The sequence below is a fragment of the Mustelus asterias genome, chromosome 14, assembly GCF_964213995.1.
Source record: "Mustelus asterias chromosome 14, sMusAst1.hap1.1, whole genome shotgun sequence".
Lineage (NCBI taxonomy): Eukaryota > Metazoa > Chordata > Chondrichthyes > Carcharhiniformes > Triakidae > Mustelus > Mustelus asterias.
Window position 1 is genome coordinate 51,370,883 of NC_135814.1, and position 15,485 is coordinate 51,386,367.

The following is a 15,485-nucleotide window of genomic DNA, read 5'->3' on the forward strand; positions in this document are numbered from 1 at the left end:
AATAGTCTATTGTGAGAAATGTTAACATGAGCAAACAATGTTTTAACAGTTCTTAAAAGGGAGCATGAGTTGCCTGCCCACTGTCTCCTGTTTCTGGGGATTAGAATGTGGGAGGAATTTTGCTACTGTTATACAGAGTTTTGGCAGGACTGCATCTGGAGTGCTATGTGTATTTTTGGTATTCCACATTTGAGAGGTGATATGTTTGCATTGGAAGCAGTGCAGTGACGGTTCATGAGATTGGTACCTGAAATGAAGGGGTTGTCCTGTGATGAGGCTGAGTTAATTGGGTGCATATTCTCTGGAGTTTAGAAGAATGAGGGGGGATTTCATTGCAACCTATGTTTTCCTCAGCTCTATCCTAAAAGGGCGACCCCTAATTTTAAAACAGTGCTCCTTAGTTCTGGACTCACCCGCTATAGGAAACATCCTTTATACATCACTTTGTCAAGACAATTCAAAATCTTATATACTTGAGTAAAGTCACCACTCACTCCCCTAAACTCCAATGGAAAAATGCCTAATCTGTCCAACCGTTCCTCATAAGACAACCCATTCATTTCAGGTATAATCTAGTAAACTTCTGAACTGCCTTCAATTCATTTACATCCTTCCTTAAATAAGGAGACCAAAACTGTATAAAGTATTCAAAATGTGATCTCACCAATGCCTTGTATAACTGAAGCAAAACATCTGTTAGTATGCTGTACCTGCATACTAATCTTTTAAGACTCATGCACGAGAACACCCAAATCCCTCTGCGCCTCTGAATGCTGCAGTCGTTTTTCCTTTAAGTAATGCTCTGCCTTTTTATTCTTCTTGCCGAAGTGAACAGCTTCAGCTTTGCATTTTCTCACATTATACTTCATCTGCCAGATTTTTGCCCACTCACTAAACCTATCTATATCCATTTGCAATCTTGTGTCCTCTTTACAACATACTTTCCTACCTATCTTTGTGTCATCTGTAAATTTAGCTACCTTATCTTTACTCCCTTCATCCAAGTCATTGATGTAAATTGTAAAAATTTGAGCCTTCAGCATAGACCCCTGCAAGACTCCACTTGTCACATCCTGTCAATCAGAAAATGATCCATTTATACATACTCTGTTTTCTGCCAGCCAATCTTCTATCCACGCTAATATACTATCCCTACGCCATGAGCTTTATTTTCCACAACAACCCTTGACGTGGCACCTTATCTTCTGGAAATCCAAGTACAACGTCTCCTTTATCCACAGTGCATGTCACTCCAGAAAAGTTGGTTAAATATGATTTCCCTTTCACAAGACCATGCTGATTCTTCCTAATTACCTTGAGTTTTTCTAAGTGCCAGGCTATAACCTCAATGATCGATTCTAACACCCCCCCCATGATTGGTGTCAAGCTAATGCCTATAGTTTCATGTTTTCTGTCTCCTCCTTGAATAGAGAGGTCAAATTTGCTACTTTTCAATCTGATAGAACCTTTCCAGAATCTTTCCAATGCATGTACTATTATCTCATTAGTCACCTATTTTAAGACCCTAGAACAAAGTCCATCAGGATCCAGGGACTTGTCAGCCCACCGTTACATCAGTTTGCTCAGTGGCGCAAACCTAGTGATTGTAATTTCACCAAGTTTCTCTTTACCTCCTGCTTTACAGCTATTACTGGAATGTTTTCTTTGTATCTTCTACAGTGAAAACAGAAGCAAAATTTTTCATTTCTTCTGCTATTTCCTTATTATCGACTATTAACTCTCCATTGTCACTCTCTAGAGGACTCACTTTATTTTTCCCTTTTAAATACCAATAGAAAATAATATGTTTTTACATTTCTAGCGAGCTTTCACTTGCACTCTAATTTCTTTCTTCTGATTAACTTTTTAGTCATTCTCAGCTGTTCTATATTTTCTGACCAAATATTGATATGCCATTCATCTTTGTGCAGTTAAAGTAACGTTCCAATAATTTTGTCTAGTCCACAATTTTAATAATAAATGTAGGCACCCAAATTTTATTTTAGCCAAGCAGCTAATTATATGTATCTAACAACTTAAATCAATTTTTCTTCAACAGAAGAAATTGCAAAGATATTCATCTCAGCTGGATTGAAAGAAGTTCAAAATTTAATGGATCGACGACTACAAGTTAACCGCAAAAAGAGAATTGCGATGCACCGTATTTGGGTGCAATGCAAATTCCAAAAACCCTCTTTAAAAAATGTTTAAGACTGAAGATATTTATTTTCGGAACTCCTTTAAACAATATTGTTTCATGTGGAAAATGTTTCACTATTCTGTTAGTTTATTTTGTACTCTTTTAAAGTATTGGCATTTTTTTCTCTCTTCCCTGCTTATAATATGTGCTACAGTGAATCTGGAAGATGCTATTAAAGTTTATTTGACATATTTGTCTATGCTGTTTATTCCTGTGCCTTTTTTACATATTGAAAAAATATTTAAGCCTGTTCTCAAAGGTGCTGCATGCCAGAATGTATCCTCTCAAATATCAAGAGATGTAACCATCATTCCTTTTATAAAATTACAACTTTAGCAGCATTATAGAAGTTAAGTGTTCAACAACCCTCTGTTTATTACAGGAGAATGTACTGCCACATACAGCAGTATATTGGCACTCAAAATTCAGTCAAAATGTCTATGTGGTCCACCAGGTTCCTGCCAGTGGAACACAACACCACAAATGTTTGCTTGCAGGCAGCTCTGCCCTTTTTACATAAGCATTTAAATACAGACTATTTTGCTAAATTATTGTTGCTTGAAAAATCTCCAGCACATCCAGTCCAGTTTCAAGTCTTTCTGCTTCTTCCAACAAAATAAATGATTTCTTAGCTCTCTTGTCTTTTTCCTCTGTTAAACCTGCTAGTGACCAAAATATTTTTTTTGTAAGTTGCATTCATAGCTCACAAAGGAAAATGTCAGTGAGACCATGGCCGTTTGTCCTGTAGAGATCTGCATTCTCAACAAGGAAGCATCTAGACTGATATGAGATGTTGTCTTTTCACCATACTCAAGAAGGCTGCTTCAGTCATTAATCACTATGTGAAGACTTACTTTAACTAATTTTTCCATGTGTTTTCTTAATCTACAGCTGTGGTTTAATTTGAAATGATACTGTTTCTAGTCCACTTGGATATAAATTTATGGCCCCTCACAATCACTGTTTTAAAAACCTGAGTCCAAATGTTTGTAACACTTCACAACCCAATCATCTGAGACCAAGGAACAGTCACATTCTTATCCTTGTATATTGAGTAACGATGTCCCACTTTTTTTTTCAAAGTTACATTTATCTACTGAATTCTATAGTTCTGCCTATTTGCAAACTTTGTCTAGATTTTTCTTTGATTACTTCAGTTAAATCAGCTGCTCTCTGCTACTTCATTTGGTATCATTTGCAAAGTTCGATCTCTCTCCCAACTGTGGATTTACAGGGTTAGATTTTGATGTGCCCAGACATGTAGGTTTGGGAGTAATTGGCTAAATTGACAGCACATTGGGAAGTTGGTTTCAACTATTACAACTTCCAGGAATTGCTGAATGTGGGCAGTTCCACTGGAAAGGTGGCTTGCAACCGAATGAGATAATTTCTCAGTGAGATATTGTGATGGATTTTGAATTTAAACTTTGGTTCTGCAGGTTTTCTGGAACTTGCCAGTGACAGCACCACAAGTACACTGCAGCAAATGTGGGGCAGAAGCCATGCCAGGGGAAAATGCCAACAATCGAATCATAGACTAAACACAAATAAGTCTACCAAGTCTGCACCCATGTCCCTGCAATTTTTCTGATTCAAGTATTTATCCAATATGTTCTTGAAGGCTACTGTAGTTTGAATTTGTATCCACCACTGGTCATAAACTATAACTCTACACACAATGTATAGCTTACAGGAGGCTGTACCCACAACACAGGGTAAACAAGCAGAGAATAAGCTTCCTGGATGTGCTGGAACAGCAGGGGGTTTAGGGTGTTGTGTGAGGTGGTATCAATCATTGCAGACTGCTGGAACAAGACCGACCAACTGAACCTGGTGGCTATGCATTACCAGTGGCACAGGCTGCCAAAGTCATCACCAACCTTAACATTTTTGCTTCTAAATTTTTTCAGGGCTCTGCTGGAGACATTTGCAGGATCATATAGTGGGCATCCCACAGATACAATCGACCGGTGACTGATGGCTTGTTTGCCAGAGCCAGTTATTAGATCAACTTTGCCTGCAATTACACCAATATGAATGAGCAAATACTGTGTGGCTCCCCACAGGTGCAAGAGTGCAATCACCCATTGCACACATCTGATAATTAAGGTAGCCATAGATCATCCAGGACATTAACTGAAAGGGATTTTGCTCCATCAATATGCAGCTGATGTAGATCCACAGAAAGATATTCATGCGTACGTGCACAGGATCGGCAGGGAGTTTCCTGTCATCTGGCAATCCACCCTTCCAGACATTTTTGCATCTGGAAGCAGGGTTATCTGGGTTATAATTTTTCCCCTTCACCAAGCCAGCCCAAATCCTGCAGCTGCTGTGAAATCCCCTCACTGGCCTGGCGGGTCTTTCTTTGGAGACCGCCCCCATGAAACTAAAATTGAATCACACGAGTTCTGCCCACACAAACTAGGCGAACAGCTTTGGAATGGAGGAACAATGTGCAGGTTGCCAGGTACACGTTACTTTTGTACCATTGTGAAACATGTCAGCGTAATTGTACACCCACGTGGTCTCATCATCCAGTTTAGGGAGAAGATGAGGGCGAGCAGGAATTATAATTAGATGTAAGTCACGATCTTTATGTTCAGGAGTGGGAAATGCCATCCATGATTGGCAGGAGGTGTGGATTGCGAACTGTTTTTACGATGAGATAAAACCGATTTTAAAACCGATTTTTGTGATCTCACAAGATTTTCCGCTCCCATTCGCCGTGATACCCGTCGCAAATGGGAACGGAAAATCTCGGCCACTAAGAGAGTGAATTTTTATCATCCAAAAATTAGAGGTGCTAACATTAACAATTTAGAATGACAAATTGTAATAATTGATAAAATACTTTAGAGATTTTTTTAACTAACCCAATATATGTTTTAGTTGTCATCAGTAATTATAACTCCATCTTCAGTTTTTATTCATATAGACTGGTCTTTTCTTGGCTTGATAGAAACACAAAGATGGGCATCATTCTGAGTGCATTTCATCGATGCGGCTCAGCGACTCACTAAAACAACTTGATGAACCAACAGGAGAGTCAACTGAACTGCAATCTGAAGTAATTTTACCGGTTGCTAAGCCTTTGAGGCATTCTTGAAGCTGTGCAGAAAAGATCTAATTTATGAAGAAAGACTGAATAGGAACCATCCTAAAAGCTGTCTTACACATTTTTTAAAGCTATGGGAAGAGTAAATTTGGAATATTACTTTCAATTGGAGGTGACACGGGGTCAAGACTAGTAAAAGATACATTTAAGACTTTACACAAAGAGCAATCAACAGATTGAATAGACTGGTAGATACAGCAGTAGAGGTGAAATCATTAAAGAGATGCTGCATGGAAGGAAAGTGATGCAGTAAATGCCAGTAGAGTTCAGGTGAAACTTCTTAATGCAGCATGTTATTGTATCATGGAATGTTTTTAACATTAGGAAGGATTGAAGTGAAAACCATTGCATATTTAAGAAGAGAGAAGCAGAGAAAGATACAGGGCTACGGGGAGAAGGTAAGGCAGTGAAATTAAATTTGGATTGCTCCTGAAAGAGCTGCTATAGATTTATATTTCTTTACATAAAGAGTGATCAAGGGATGCTAAGAACAGTGCTTGACATCACGACAACTAGCTGCTGCAATAAGAAGCTGCTAGGGTTGATATTTTGAAGTGATGTAGTCACAAAGTGCTTTTATCATGTGATCCAATTTTTATATACCATCAGATACAAAAGCATAGTGGTTGTCTCAATGAAACAGGAAATGTGAGAAATACTCAACAGGTCAGACAGCATCGGTGGAGGGAGAAACAGTGAATGTTTCTGGTGAATGACCTTTCATCAGACCTGGGAACAGTTAGAAATGAAACAGATTTTAAGAAAGTGAAAGGAGGAAATGTGAAAAAGAATAAAAGAGGTGGCCTGTGATATGGTGGAAGAGAGAAGAGTTGGTGGTTCAAAGTCCAAAGGAGTGGCAATGGCACAAGTAAGGAAATAAAGCGTATGTCTAGAAGGCATGTGAATGGCAGATTGATGACCAAGTGCCATCTAAAAGCAAAACCAGGGGAAAAATCAAACTAAAATCTTATGATAAATGCCAGCTTCATAATTCCGTTGAGAGTCCAGCTGAATTTAACACAGGGAAGAGGGGGAAGGGAGTATACGGGAATAGATTAATGAATAACATAAAAGGAATCTCAGAAGTGTTTTTAAACATGTAAATAGTAAAAGAGTGGATTAGGGACCTTCTTATGGAAGTAGAAGGCATGGTTTAGGTACTAAGTTGTCTTTATTTAAAAAGTGGATGCTGCCAATGTCACAGTAACGAAGGATATGGTAGAGAAATTGGATAGAATAAAAATAAAGTGAAGATACTTTTAAAAATGGTAGCATGTAGAAAAGCACCTGGTCCATTTTGTATGTATCCTGGTTAAGGCAGAAAGGCTGAAAATAGCAGACGCTCTCTGCTAATGAGAATTGGCTCTTCCAATTCTCATTAGCAAAGGGAGCAATGTCACAAGTCTGGAGGATTACAAAATATTACATCCCTCTTCCAGAAAGATAAAGGCATAAAGCTGATAATACAGACCAATCAGCCTATTGTTGATAGTGAGAAAACTTGTAGAATCCAGGGCAAAATTAATTAACACTTAGAAATAGCTGGGTTAAGATATATGTGTTTGTTAAAGGCAAATAATTTTGTTTAACTAACTTCCACATAATAGACTTATTAACAAAATTAAAGTCATGCAATTAAAGGGGAAATGGCTATATGGATATGAAATTGGTTAAGGGACAAAAAGCAAAATAGTAGTAATAGTTGTAATGAAAGGTTGCTTTTCCAACTGGAGGGAAGTGTGCAGTTGATGCGCGTTATCAAACACGAGGCTAGATGCTCGGGAAATAAAGGCTTTTATTTACTGTAATGAAGCAGCCAATAATTATATACACGATCCCAGACTGAGGGGTCCCAGCCAGAGCAGGGACTTTCATACCTCTCCCAAGAGGCGGAGCCCGACTGGGATGTACCACAACACTACAGTACAAAGGTGTAACAACCCCACCCTAACCCCAACAACAACAAGTAGCACAACCCAACAGTAACATATGTACATCCTTGTAGTACTGGCCAGACCCTGGCTCAGTACTATCCAGTGGGAACCAATGATGGTTCACCACATTCACCCCTCCTTTGAGAACAAAGGCCGGCGGGGTACAAAAAACAGAATAAAGTGTCATCAGTCTATAAGTTCAGACGGTCAGGGGGACCGCACCGTCGTTGTGACCTCCTCAATACCGGCGGTGACACCGGAGTAGGCACTTGCGGTGGCGTTCTCCCCAAGGCGGCGTCCAGCTGTTCTTCCACGGACTCACAGGCCGGTTGACCCTGAGGTGACGGTAGTCCATGGGGTCCTGACACGCCCTGCAGTGGCGACCATCCTCTGGACTCAGGCAAGCTGTACACGGGAGTAAAAGGGTTAAGCAATGGTCCCGATGCTGCCGTGTCCGGGGGAGAAACAAGAGTTAAGGGGTTTGAAACAGGGGGTATGGGAGCGACAGGGGTTGCTACGTCCCCTGCTGGTGCCAGGTCCCGGATCGAGACCGTGTCCTCTCGCCCGTCAGGGTATGCCACATAGACATACTGAGGGTTGGCGTGGAGGAGATGGACCTGTTCGACCAACGGGTCGGACTTGCGGGCCCTTACATGTCGCCGCAGGAGGACGGGTCCTGAGTACGTCAACCAAGACGGTAATGAGGTCCCCGAGGAAGACTTCCGAGGGAATGAAAACATCCTCTCATGGGGAGTAGCATTGGTTGCCGTACACAGGAGGGATCGAATAGAATGGAGCGCATCAGGGAGCACCTCTTGCCAACGGGAGACTGGAAGACTTTTTGACTTCAACGCCAGTAAGACAGCCTTCCAGACTGTAGCATTCTCACGTTCCACCTATCCGTTACCCCGAGGGTTGTAGCTCGTGGTCCTACTAGAGGCAATCCCGTATGAGAGCAGGAATTGCCTCAAGTCATCGCTCATGAACGACGAGCCCCTGTCGCTATGAATGTAGCCGGGGTACCCGAACAGGGTAAAGAGATCACGGAATGCTTTGATAACCATGGCAGCGGATGTATCAGAGCAGGGAACAACAAAAGGGAACCTAGAGTACTCGTCAATGATATTGAGGAAGTACACATTCCGATCTGTTGAGGGAAGGGGGCCCTTAAAATCGACACTCAGTCTCTCGAAGGGACGAGTGGCCTTGACTAAATGTGCCCGGTCAAGTCGGTAAAAGTGCGGTTTGCATTCCGCGCAAACCCGACAGCTTCTTGTTACGGACCTGACGTCCTCCACCGAGTAGGGCAGGTTGCGGGCTTTTATAAAGTGGTAGAGCCGAGTGACCCCAGGATGGCATAGGTCATTATGGAGAGCCTGCAAACGGTCCTCCTGTATACTGGCGCATGTTCCACGCGAGAGGGCATCCGAGGGCTCATTGAGTTTCCCTGGACGGTACATGATGTCATAGTTATAGGTGGAGAGTTCAATTCTCCACCGCAAGATCTTGTCATTCTTGATCTTGCCCCTCTGCGTGTTATTAAACATGAACGCCACGGACCGCTGGTCCGTGATCAGGGTGAACCGTTTTCCCGCCAAGTAATGGCGTCAGTGCCTGACGGCCTCCACAATGGCCTGGGCCTCCTTTTCCACCGCTGAATGCCAGATTTCGGGGCCTTGGAGGGTGCGGGAAAAAAATGCGACGGGCCTGCCCGCCTGGTTAAGTGTGGCGGCCAGGGCGAAATCAGATGCATCGCTCTCCACCTGAAAGGGGATGGACTCGTCAACAGCGTGCATCGTAGCTTTCGCGATGTCGGCTTTTAATTTATCGAAGGCCAATCGGGCCTCTGGCGTTAGGGGAAAAGTCGTGGACTTAATGAGCGGACGGGCTTTGTCCGCGTAATTGGGAACCCACTGCGCATAATAAGAGAAGAAGCCTAAGCATCTTCTCAGTGCTTTTGCACTAGCAGGCAAGGGAAGTTCAGAAAGGGGGCGCATACGGTCTGGATCAGGGCCAATGACCCCGTTTTCCACCACGTATCTTAGGATGGCTAAACGGCGCGTACGAAACACACACTTCTCCCTGTTGTAGGTCAAGTTCAGGCGAGATGCAGTGCGTAGGAAATTCAGGAGATTCGTGTCGTGGTCCTGCTGGTCATGGCCGCAGATGGTGACATTATCCAGGTACGGGAAGGTAGCCCGCAGCCTGTTCTGGTCCACCATTCGGTCCATAGCACGCTGGAAGACCGAGCCCCCATTGGTGACACCAAAGGGAACCCTGAGAAAGTGATACAAGCGACCATCCGCCTCAAAAGCCGTGTATTGTCGGTCCTCTGGGCGAATGGGGAGTTGGTGGTAGGCAGACTTGAGGTCTATGGTGGAGAACACCCGGTACTGTGCAATCTGATTGACCATATCAGATATGCACGGGAGAGGATACGCATCCAGCTGCGTATATCGATTAATGGTCTGACTATAGTCAATGACCATCCGGGGTTTGTTCCTGCTCTTGACCACCACGACCTGCGCCCTCCACGGACTAGCGCTGGGTTGTATGATCCTTTCTTTGAGGAGCCGCTGAACCTCAGATCTAATGAAGATCCGGTCCTCAGCGCTGTAACGCCTACTTTTAGTCGCGATGGGCTTGCAGCCTGGCACAAGATTCTGGAACAGGGAGGGTGTGGTGATCTTCAGCGTCGAGAGGCTACAGGCGGGGCACGTTGGGCAATTTGGAGGCTGCTGCTGTTCTCCCACTGCCAGTGAAGGGAGTGGCCCACCGTACTGTAGGGTTACACTCCTCAAGTGGACCATGAAGTTTAGTCCGAGAAGTATTGGCGCGCAAAGGTACGGCAACACTAGGAGCTTGAAACGCTCGTAAACTATGCCTTGCACCGTCAAAGTTACCACGCAACTCCCTAGCACGGTGACAGACCGGGACCTCGATGCCATAGAGATTGTCTGTTTGGCAGGTTGAATCCGGAGTCCACACCGCTTCACAGTGTCTGGGTGGATAAAGCTCTCGGTGCTCCCGCTGTCAAACAGACAATAAATCACGTGGTAATTTACCTGGATGTTCATCATAGATTTGTCAAGTCTATGAGGCTTGGCCTGGTCCAGGATGATCGACGCCACTGTTGGTTCATGAGCGCCACTGCAGGCAGCTGAAATCGACGAGGAGGACCCCTGCTGGTCGTTCGCGGTCGGTGCCGACCAACATGGCCGCTCCCATAAGTCGCACGTGGGTGATGGCGCCAAACTCAGCGACCCCTGGTGGTCACACACCTCCGACTCCGTCGACCGTAATGGCGTCGTCCTGGCCTCGCACGTGGACGAACCCCTCGATGATTTCGACGACGAAGATCCGAGCTCTGAAGAATCGCAGGCCGCACTGCTGTTCCTAGATTTAGATCGGCACACTTTCGAATAGTGCCCTTTCTTACCGCAGGCGGAGCACAATACAGCCTTAGCGGGACACCGTTGCCGAGTATGCTTCGCTCCCCCACAGAAGTAACACCGCGGGCCGCCCGGAGCTGCTGCCGTCGTCTGGCCCGAGTGTGAGCACGCCATTATGCAGCATTTCGAACCCGAGGGACGAGGAGGGATTGGCGACTGCTCCTGCCACGTTGTCTCCACGTGGTCTTCCGGATACAATACTAAGCTTTTGGAGGCCGTCTCCAGCATCTCCGCTAGCTCGATTGCCTGGGTAACGTCAAGGTTACCTTTCTCCAATAGTTTAAGTCGAATGTACGACGATCCGACTCCCGCCACAAACGCATCTCGGTCGAGGTCGTTCATGCTCTGCTCTGCCGACACAGGTTTGCAGTTACTGCCCCTGGCTAGCTGTAGGAGCTCGTTCGCATATTCCTCCATCGTTTCGCCAGACTGCCATCGTCGAGTGGCTAAGAGGTAACGAGTGTGTATTTCATTGGGCAGTTTGATATAACGCTTTTTCAGAAGCTCGAGGGCCTTTGTATAATCGGTGGCCGCACGGATCGCGAGGTAGACAGTGTCACTTACCCTCGCATGGAGGACCCGGAGTCTGTCATCATCTGTGGTGACCGCTGCGGAGGCTGCCAGGTAGTCTTCGAAACACTTCAGCCAGTGGTCGAAGGTGTTAGAGGCGCCCACCGCACGTGGATCTAATGTAAGGCGTTCCGGCTTCAGGATCTGCTCCATACTCTCTTTTTTTTTTCTTCGACGAGAGTTTAACAACAGTAAATAAAATTGATGGGCGTTATCAAACACGAGGCTAGATGCTCGGGAAATAAAGGCTTTTATTTACTGTAATGAAGCAGCCAATAATTATATACACGATCCCAGACTGAGGGGTCCCAGCCAGAGCAGGGACTTTTAAACCTCTCCCAGGAGGCGGAGCCCAACTGGGATGTACCACAACACTACAGTACAAAGGTGTAACAACCCCACCCTAACCCCAACAGCAACAATAGCACAACCCAACAGTAACATATGTACATCCTTGTAGTACTGGCCAGACCCTGGCTCAGTACTATCCAGTGGGAACCAACGATGGTTCACCACAGCAGTAATGTCACCAGGGGTTAGTTTCGGGACCATTGCTCTTTCTGATACAAATTGAACTGGACTTGGGTATGGAGGCATCATTTTAATGTTTGCAGATAACATGATACTTGGAAACGTAATAAACAGTGAGGTGGATAGTAACAGATTTCAGATGATAGACTGGTGAAACTGTCAAATACATGGCTGATTAAATTTATAACAAAAAAGTGCCATTTAATTTGGCAGGAAGAATGAGGGGAAGCACTCTAAAACAAAAAGTGGTGCTATCCTGAAAGGGAGGAGTAGGAACAAAAAAACTTGGATGTCTAGTCTTTGAAGATGGCAGGACAGGTCAAGAAAGCTGTTTAAAAAGCCTCACCAGGTTGTTGGTCTTATAAATAGAGGTATAGGCCGGAATTTTACCAGCATGTCCGTCCCCATTCTGGGGGCTGGCAAGGCTTAGAGAACGACATTCTCCTTTGGCCTCAGGCGGGATCGTACAAACCTGGGCAGATGTGCCAGTAAAATTCCACCCATAGAGTACCAAAGCAAGGAAGTTTAGCTAAATCTTTTATGAAGAAAAACAAATGCCTTAAATTTTAAAGGCATTTTTTAAATTAAAAAAATTTTTAAATTTGGAGGTCAGGGACTCCAGTTTCCAGCTGGCTTCATGCCTCCTGTGCATGAGTCAGATCAGGAGGTAGCTAGACATGCGGTTTATCGATTTCACCTTCTTTAGGCTGGGAACCAATCCTGCATGCCTGTGAAGACAAAAAAGAAGAACAAAAAGTGCGAAAAACAGGTCAGGAGACCTGAAAACAGGTCAGGTGATCTGGAACCAGAGGATCATTCTAGAGGTGTCCAAAGAAGCAAGGCATGGTGGTGGGAGGGACAGGGATTGATCCCAGAATAAAGCCTGGAGCAGGGACAAAGATAGGAGGGATCTGGGTGTACAGGTACACAGGTCACTGAAAGTGGCAACGCAGGTGGAGAAGGTAGTCAAGAAGGCATATGGCATGCTTGCCTTCATCAGCTGGGGTATTGAGTTTAAAAATTGGCAAGTCATGTTGCAGCTTTATAGAACCTTAATTAGGCCACACTACCAGACTTTGGAGAGGGTACAAAAAAGATTTACCAGGATGTTGCCTGGTATGGAGAGCATTAGCTCTGAGGAGAGGTTGGAGAAACTTGGTTTGTTCTCACTGGAACGACGGAGGTTGAGGGGTGACCTGATAGAAGTCTACAAGATTATGAGGGGTATGGACAGAGTAGATAGTCAGAAGCTTTTTCCCAGGGTGGAAGAGTCAATTACTAGGGGGCATAGGTTTAAGGTGCGAGGGGCAAGGTCTAAAGGAGATGTAAGAGGCAAGTTTTTTAGACAGAGGGTGGTGAGTTTTAAGGGGCGTCTGGACAAATACATGAATAGGATGGGAATAGAGGGATATGGTCTCCGGAAGGATAGGGGGTTTTAGTTAAGTCGGGCAGCATGTTCGGTGCAGGCTTGGAGGGCTGTAATTTTCTTTGTTCTTTGTTCTTGTTCTTTGAAAGTCAGGGATTAGAGACAGATCCCATTGAGTCAAGATATAGGGCTGGAACAGAGAAAGGGGCTCTAAGTTAAAGCAAGAGTTGTGAGGAACAGACTTGAAGTGAAGCAGGCTTGAGAGAAGCGCTGAAGTTCCAAGGAGGCAACCAAAGGTTGGTGATTCCCGACTGCTGGCCTTTTGGAGCAGTAGTGTTCTGCTTGGTACGTCTGAAGATCTGAAATTGTATTTGGGGATAGGTTTCAACATAATTAAAGATCCGGACAAACAAAGGTGTGATTGAAAACCTGGAGGTGGACCTCGTGAGAGAGACAAAGTTTCAGTGAGACTGGTTCACTCACAATGTGACAAATATCTTGGTGGGTTCTTGAGAAATCCATGGAATCTGCTTTTGTTACATCACTGATTTATTTTGTAGTGTGATGTATCTGACCACTGTTCATCTGTTAATTAACATATACCTCATATTTACCCTGAATATCAGTGTATAAGATAGTGTGGTGAACCATCGTTGGTTCCCACTGTGGGATTGTTCTAATGTTGTTGTTGGGCTAGGGTGTTCCCACTGTGGGATTGTTCTAATGTTGTTGTTGGGCTAGGGTGGGTTTGATACACCTGTGATTGTTACTGTTGTGGCACATCCCAGTCGGGCTCCGCCTCCTGGGAGAGGTATAAGACCCCCTGCTCGGGCGGGACCTCGTCAGTCTGGGATAGTGTGTTAACGTTCTATTAAGTTCCATTGTTAGACAATAAATGCCTTCTGTTACCGAAGCTTCGTGCCTCGTGTTCAATTGACGCGCATCAGATAGATATGAAATTGTTTTCTCTTTCCTAATATATGTGTCCATAAAGATATAGCTGAAGTGAAGGAAAAGTAAATATTTGAATCATATTCTTGTATTCATATTAAAATCTTTCCAACCTTTTTGTCTGGTGCACTATAATTCATTTTTCTTGTTTAATAAGTGCTTCATTTTTTGTGTTAAAATCTTGTCAACAGACGCCTGTGAATTTGTTCAGTAATTTATTTCATGGTTTCTAAAAAAGGATAGGATCTACGAAGCCAGCTTTCACGCTGGGATCTGACTTGTCCAATATTAACATCAGCTGGGATTGTAACAAAGTGGGGGCTTTTCTAGGATTGAATATCCTTGAATTTAAGCAAGATATGTGAATCTTTAAAGAAATAGGTACGTGGAGGCTTAAGAACAAACTTTGCTGTGAAGTATATTACACTGGTTGGAATTCAAAAATGGCTTTGATGCTTGCTAAGACTTTTCTGAGGATAGAAAATGTAACAGTGGCTTATTCGAAATCCTCGGGTAAGGCTACACTAAGAGCGCTAGCAAATAACTTAAAGGTAGAAATAAAAGCAGGATTTTCTAAGAATGATATGATTAATGAAATTACCCAATGTATAGAATTAAAAGAAGAGAAATCTGAAATTGATGACTCAAAGCTGGAGTTAGCTAAAATTCAGTTGCAAATGAAGCAGCTCGAGATAGAAAGGGATAGAGAAAAGCAAAAACTTGAACTTGAACCCCAGAGAGAGAAGTTTGTAAAGCAAGAAAAAGAAAACAAAAATGAAAGGATTTGAATGGGAATAAGAAGAAAGATTGAAAGAAATGGAAATGCAAAAGCTTGAGCTTGGGTTTCAAAGAGAGAAAGAAAGCACATAATGTGACCCGCCTGGAGAAAAGCTTAGAATAAGGGAAGACAGGAGAGATAGTAATTTAGAGGATGATTCAGATTCCAATGAGCATTTTGATTTAACTAAAAATCTTTGCTTAGTGTCTAGGTTTACAGAAGATGGAGTTCAAAGATGCTTCACCTCAATTGAAGATAGCAGTGTAGTTGAAGTGGCCAAAAGATGCTTGGACCTTAATGGTACAGAAAGTGCAATCTTCCATGCAACCTGCCACATGTTTTGTGGGGGCAGAATCTTCTGGTCCCGTCATTGTCAATGGGATTTCCCATTAAATGCACCCCTTGTCGCTGGGAAACCCTCAGCAGGCATAAAATATGCTAGGGAAAAAGGAATGCAATGGGATCAGTGCTTTTGATCAATGTTGTTAGAGAGAATTTGAGGGAAATTATGATTATGAGAAAATCCAAATAGCCTTCCAGTAATCATTAAGATTTAGATGAGCACCAAGTATCAACAATTTTGGC

At 43.7% G+C, this 15,485-nt stretch overlaps 1 protein-coding gene across 5 annotated transcripts in view; it reads left to right on the plus strand.

Annotated features, from left to right (window-relative positions):
* mettl8 (methyltransferase 8, methylcytidine) overlaps window positions 1-2,398 on the plus strand; it is a 38,823-nt gene extending 36,425 nt beyond the window's left edge. For 3 of the 5 annotated variants that reach the window (XM_078228360.1, XM_078228357.1, XM_078228361.1), the window contains exon 11: window positions 2,060-2,397. In XM_078228360.1, coding sequence (XP_078084486.1) covers window positions 2,060-2,095 — 36 coding nt within the window. In that variant the 3' untranslated portion in view covers window positions 2,096-2,397. Of the gene's footprint in view, window positions 1-2,059 lie in introns of all 5 variants that reach the window. The other 2 variants (XM_078228358.1, XM_078228359.1) reach the window with 1 other exon arrangement.
* Window positions 2,399-15,485: the final 13,087 nt, after the last annotated feature.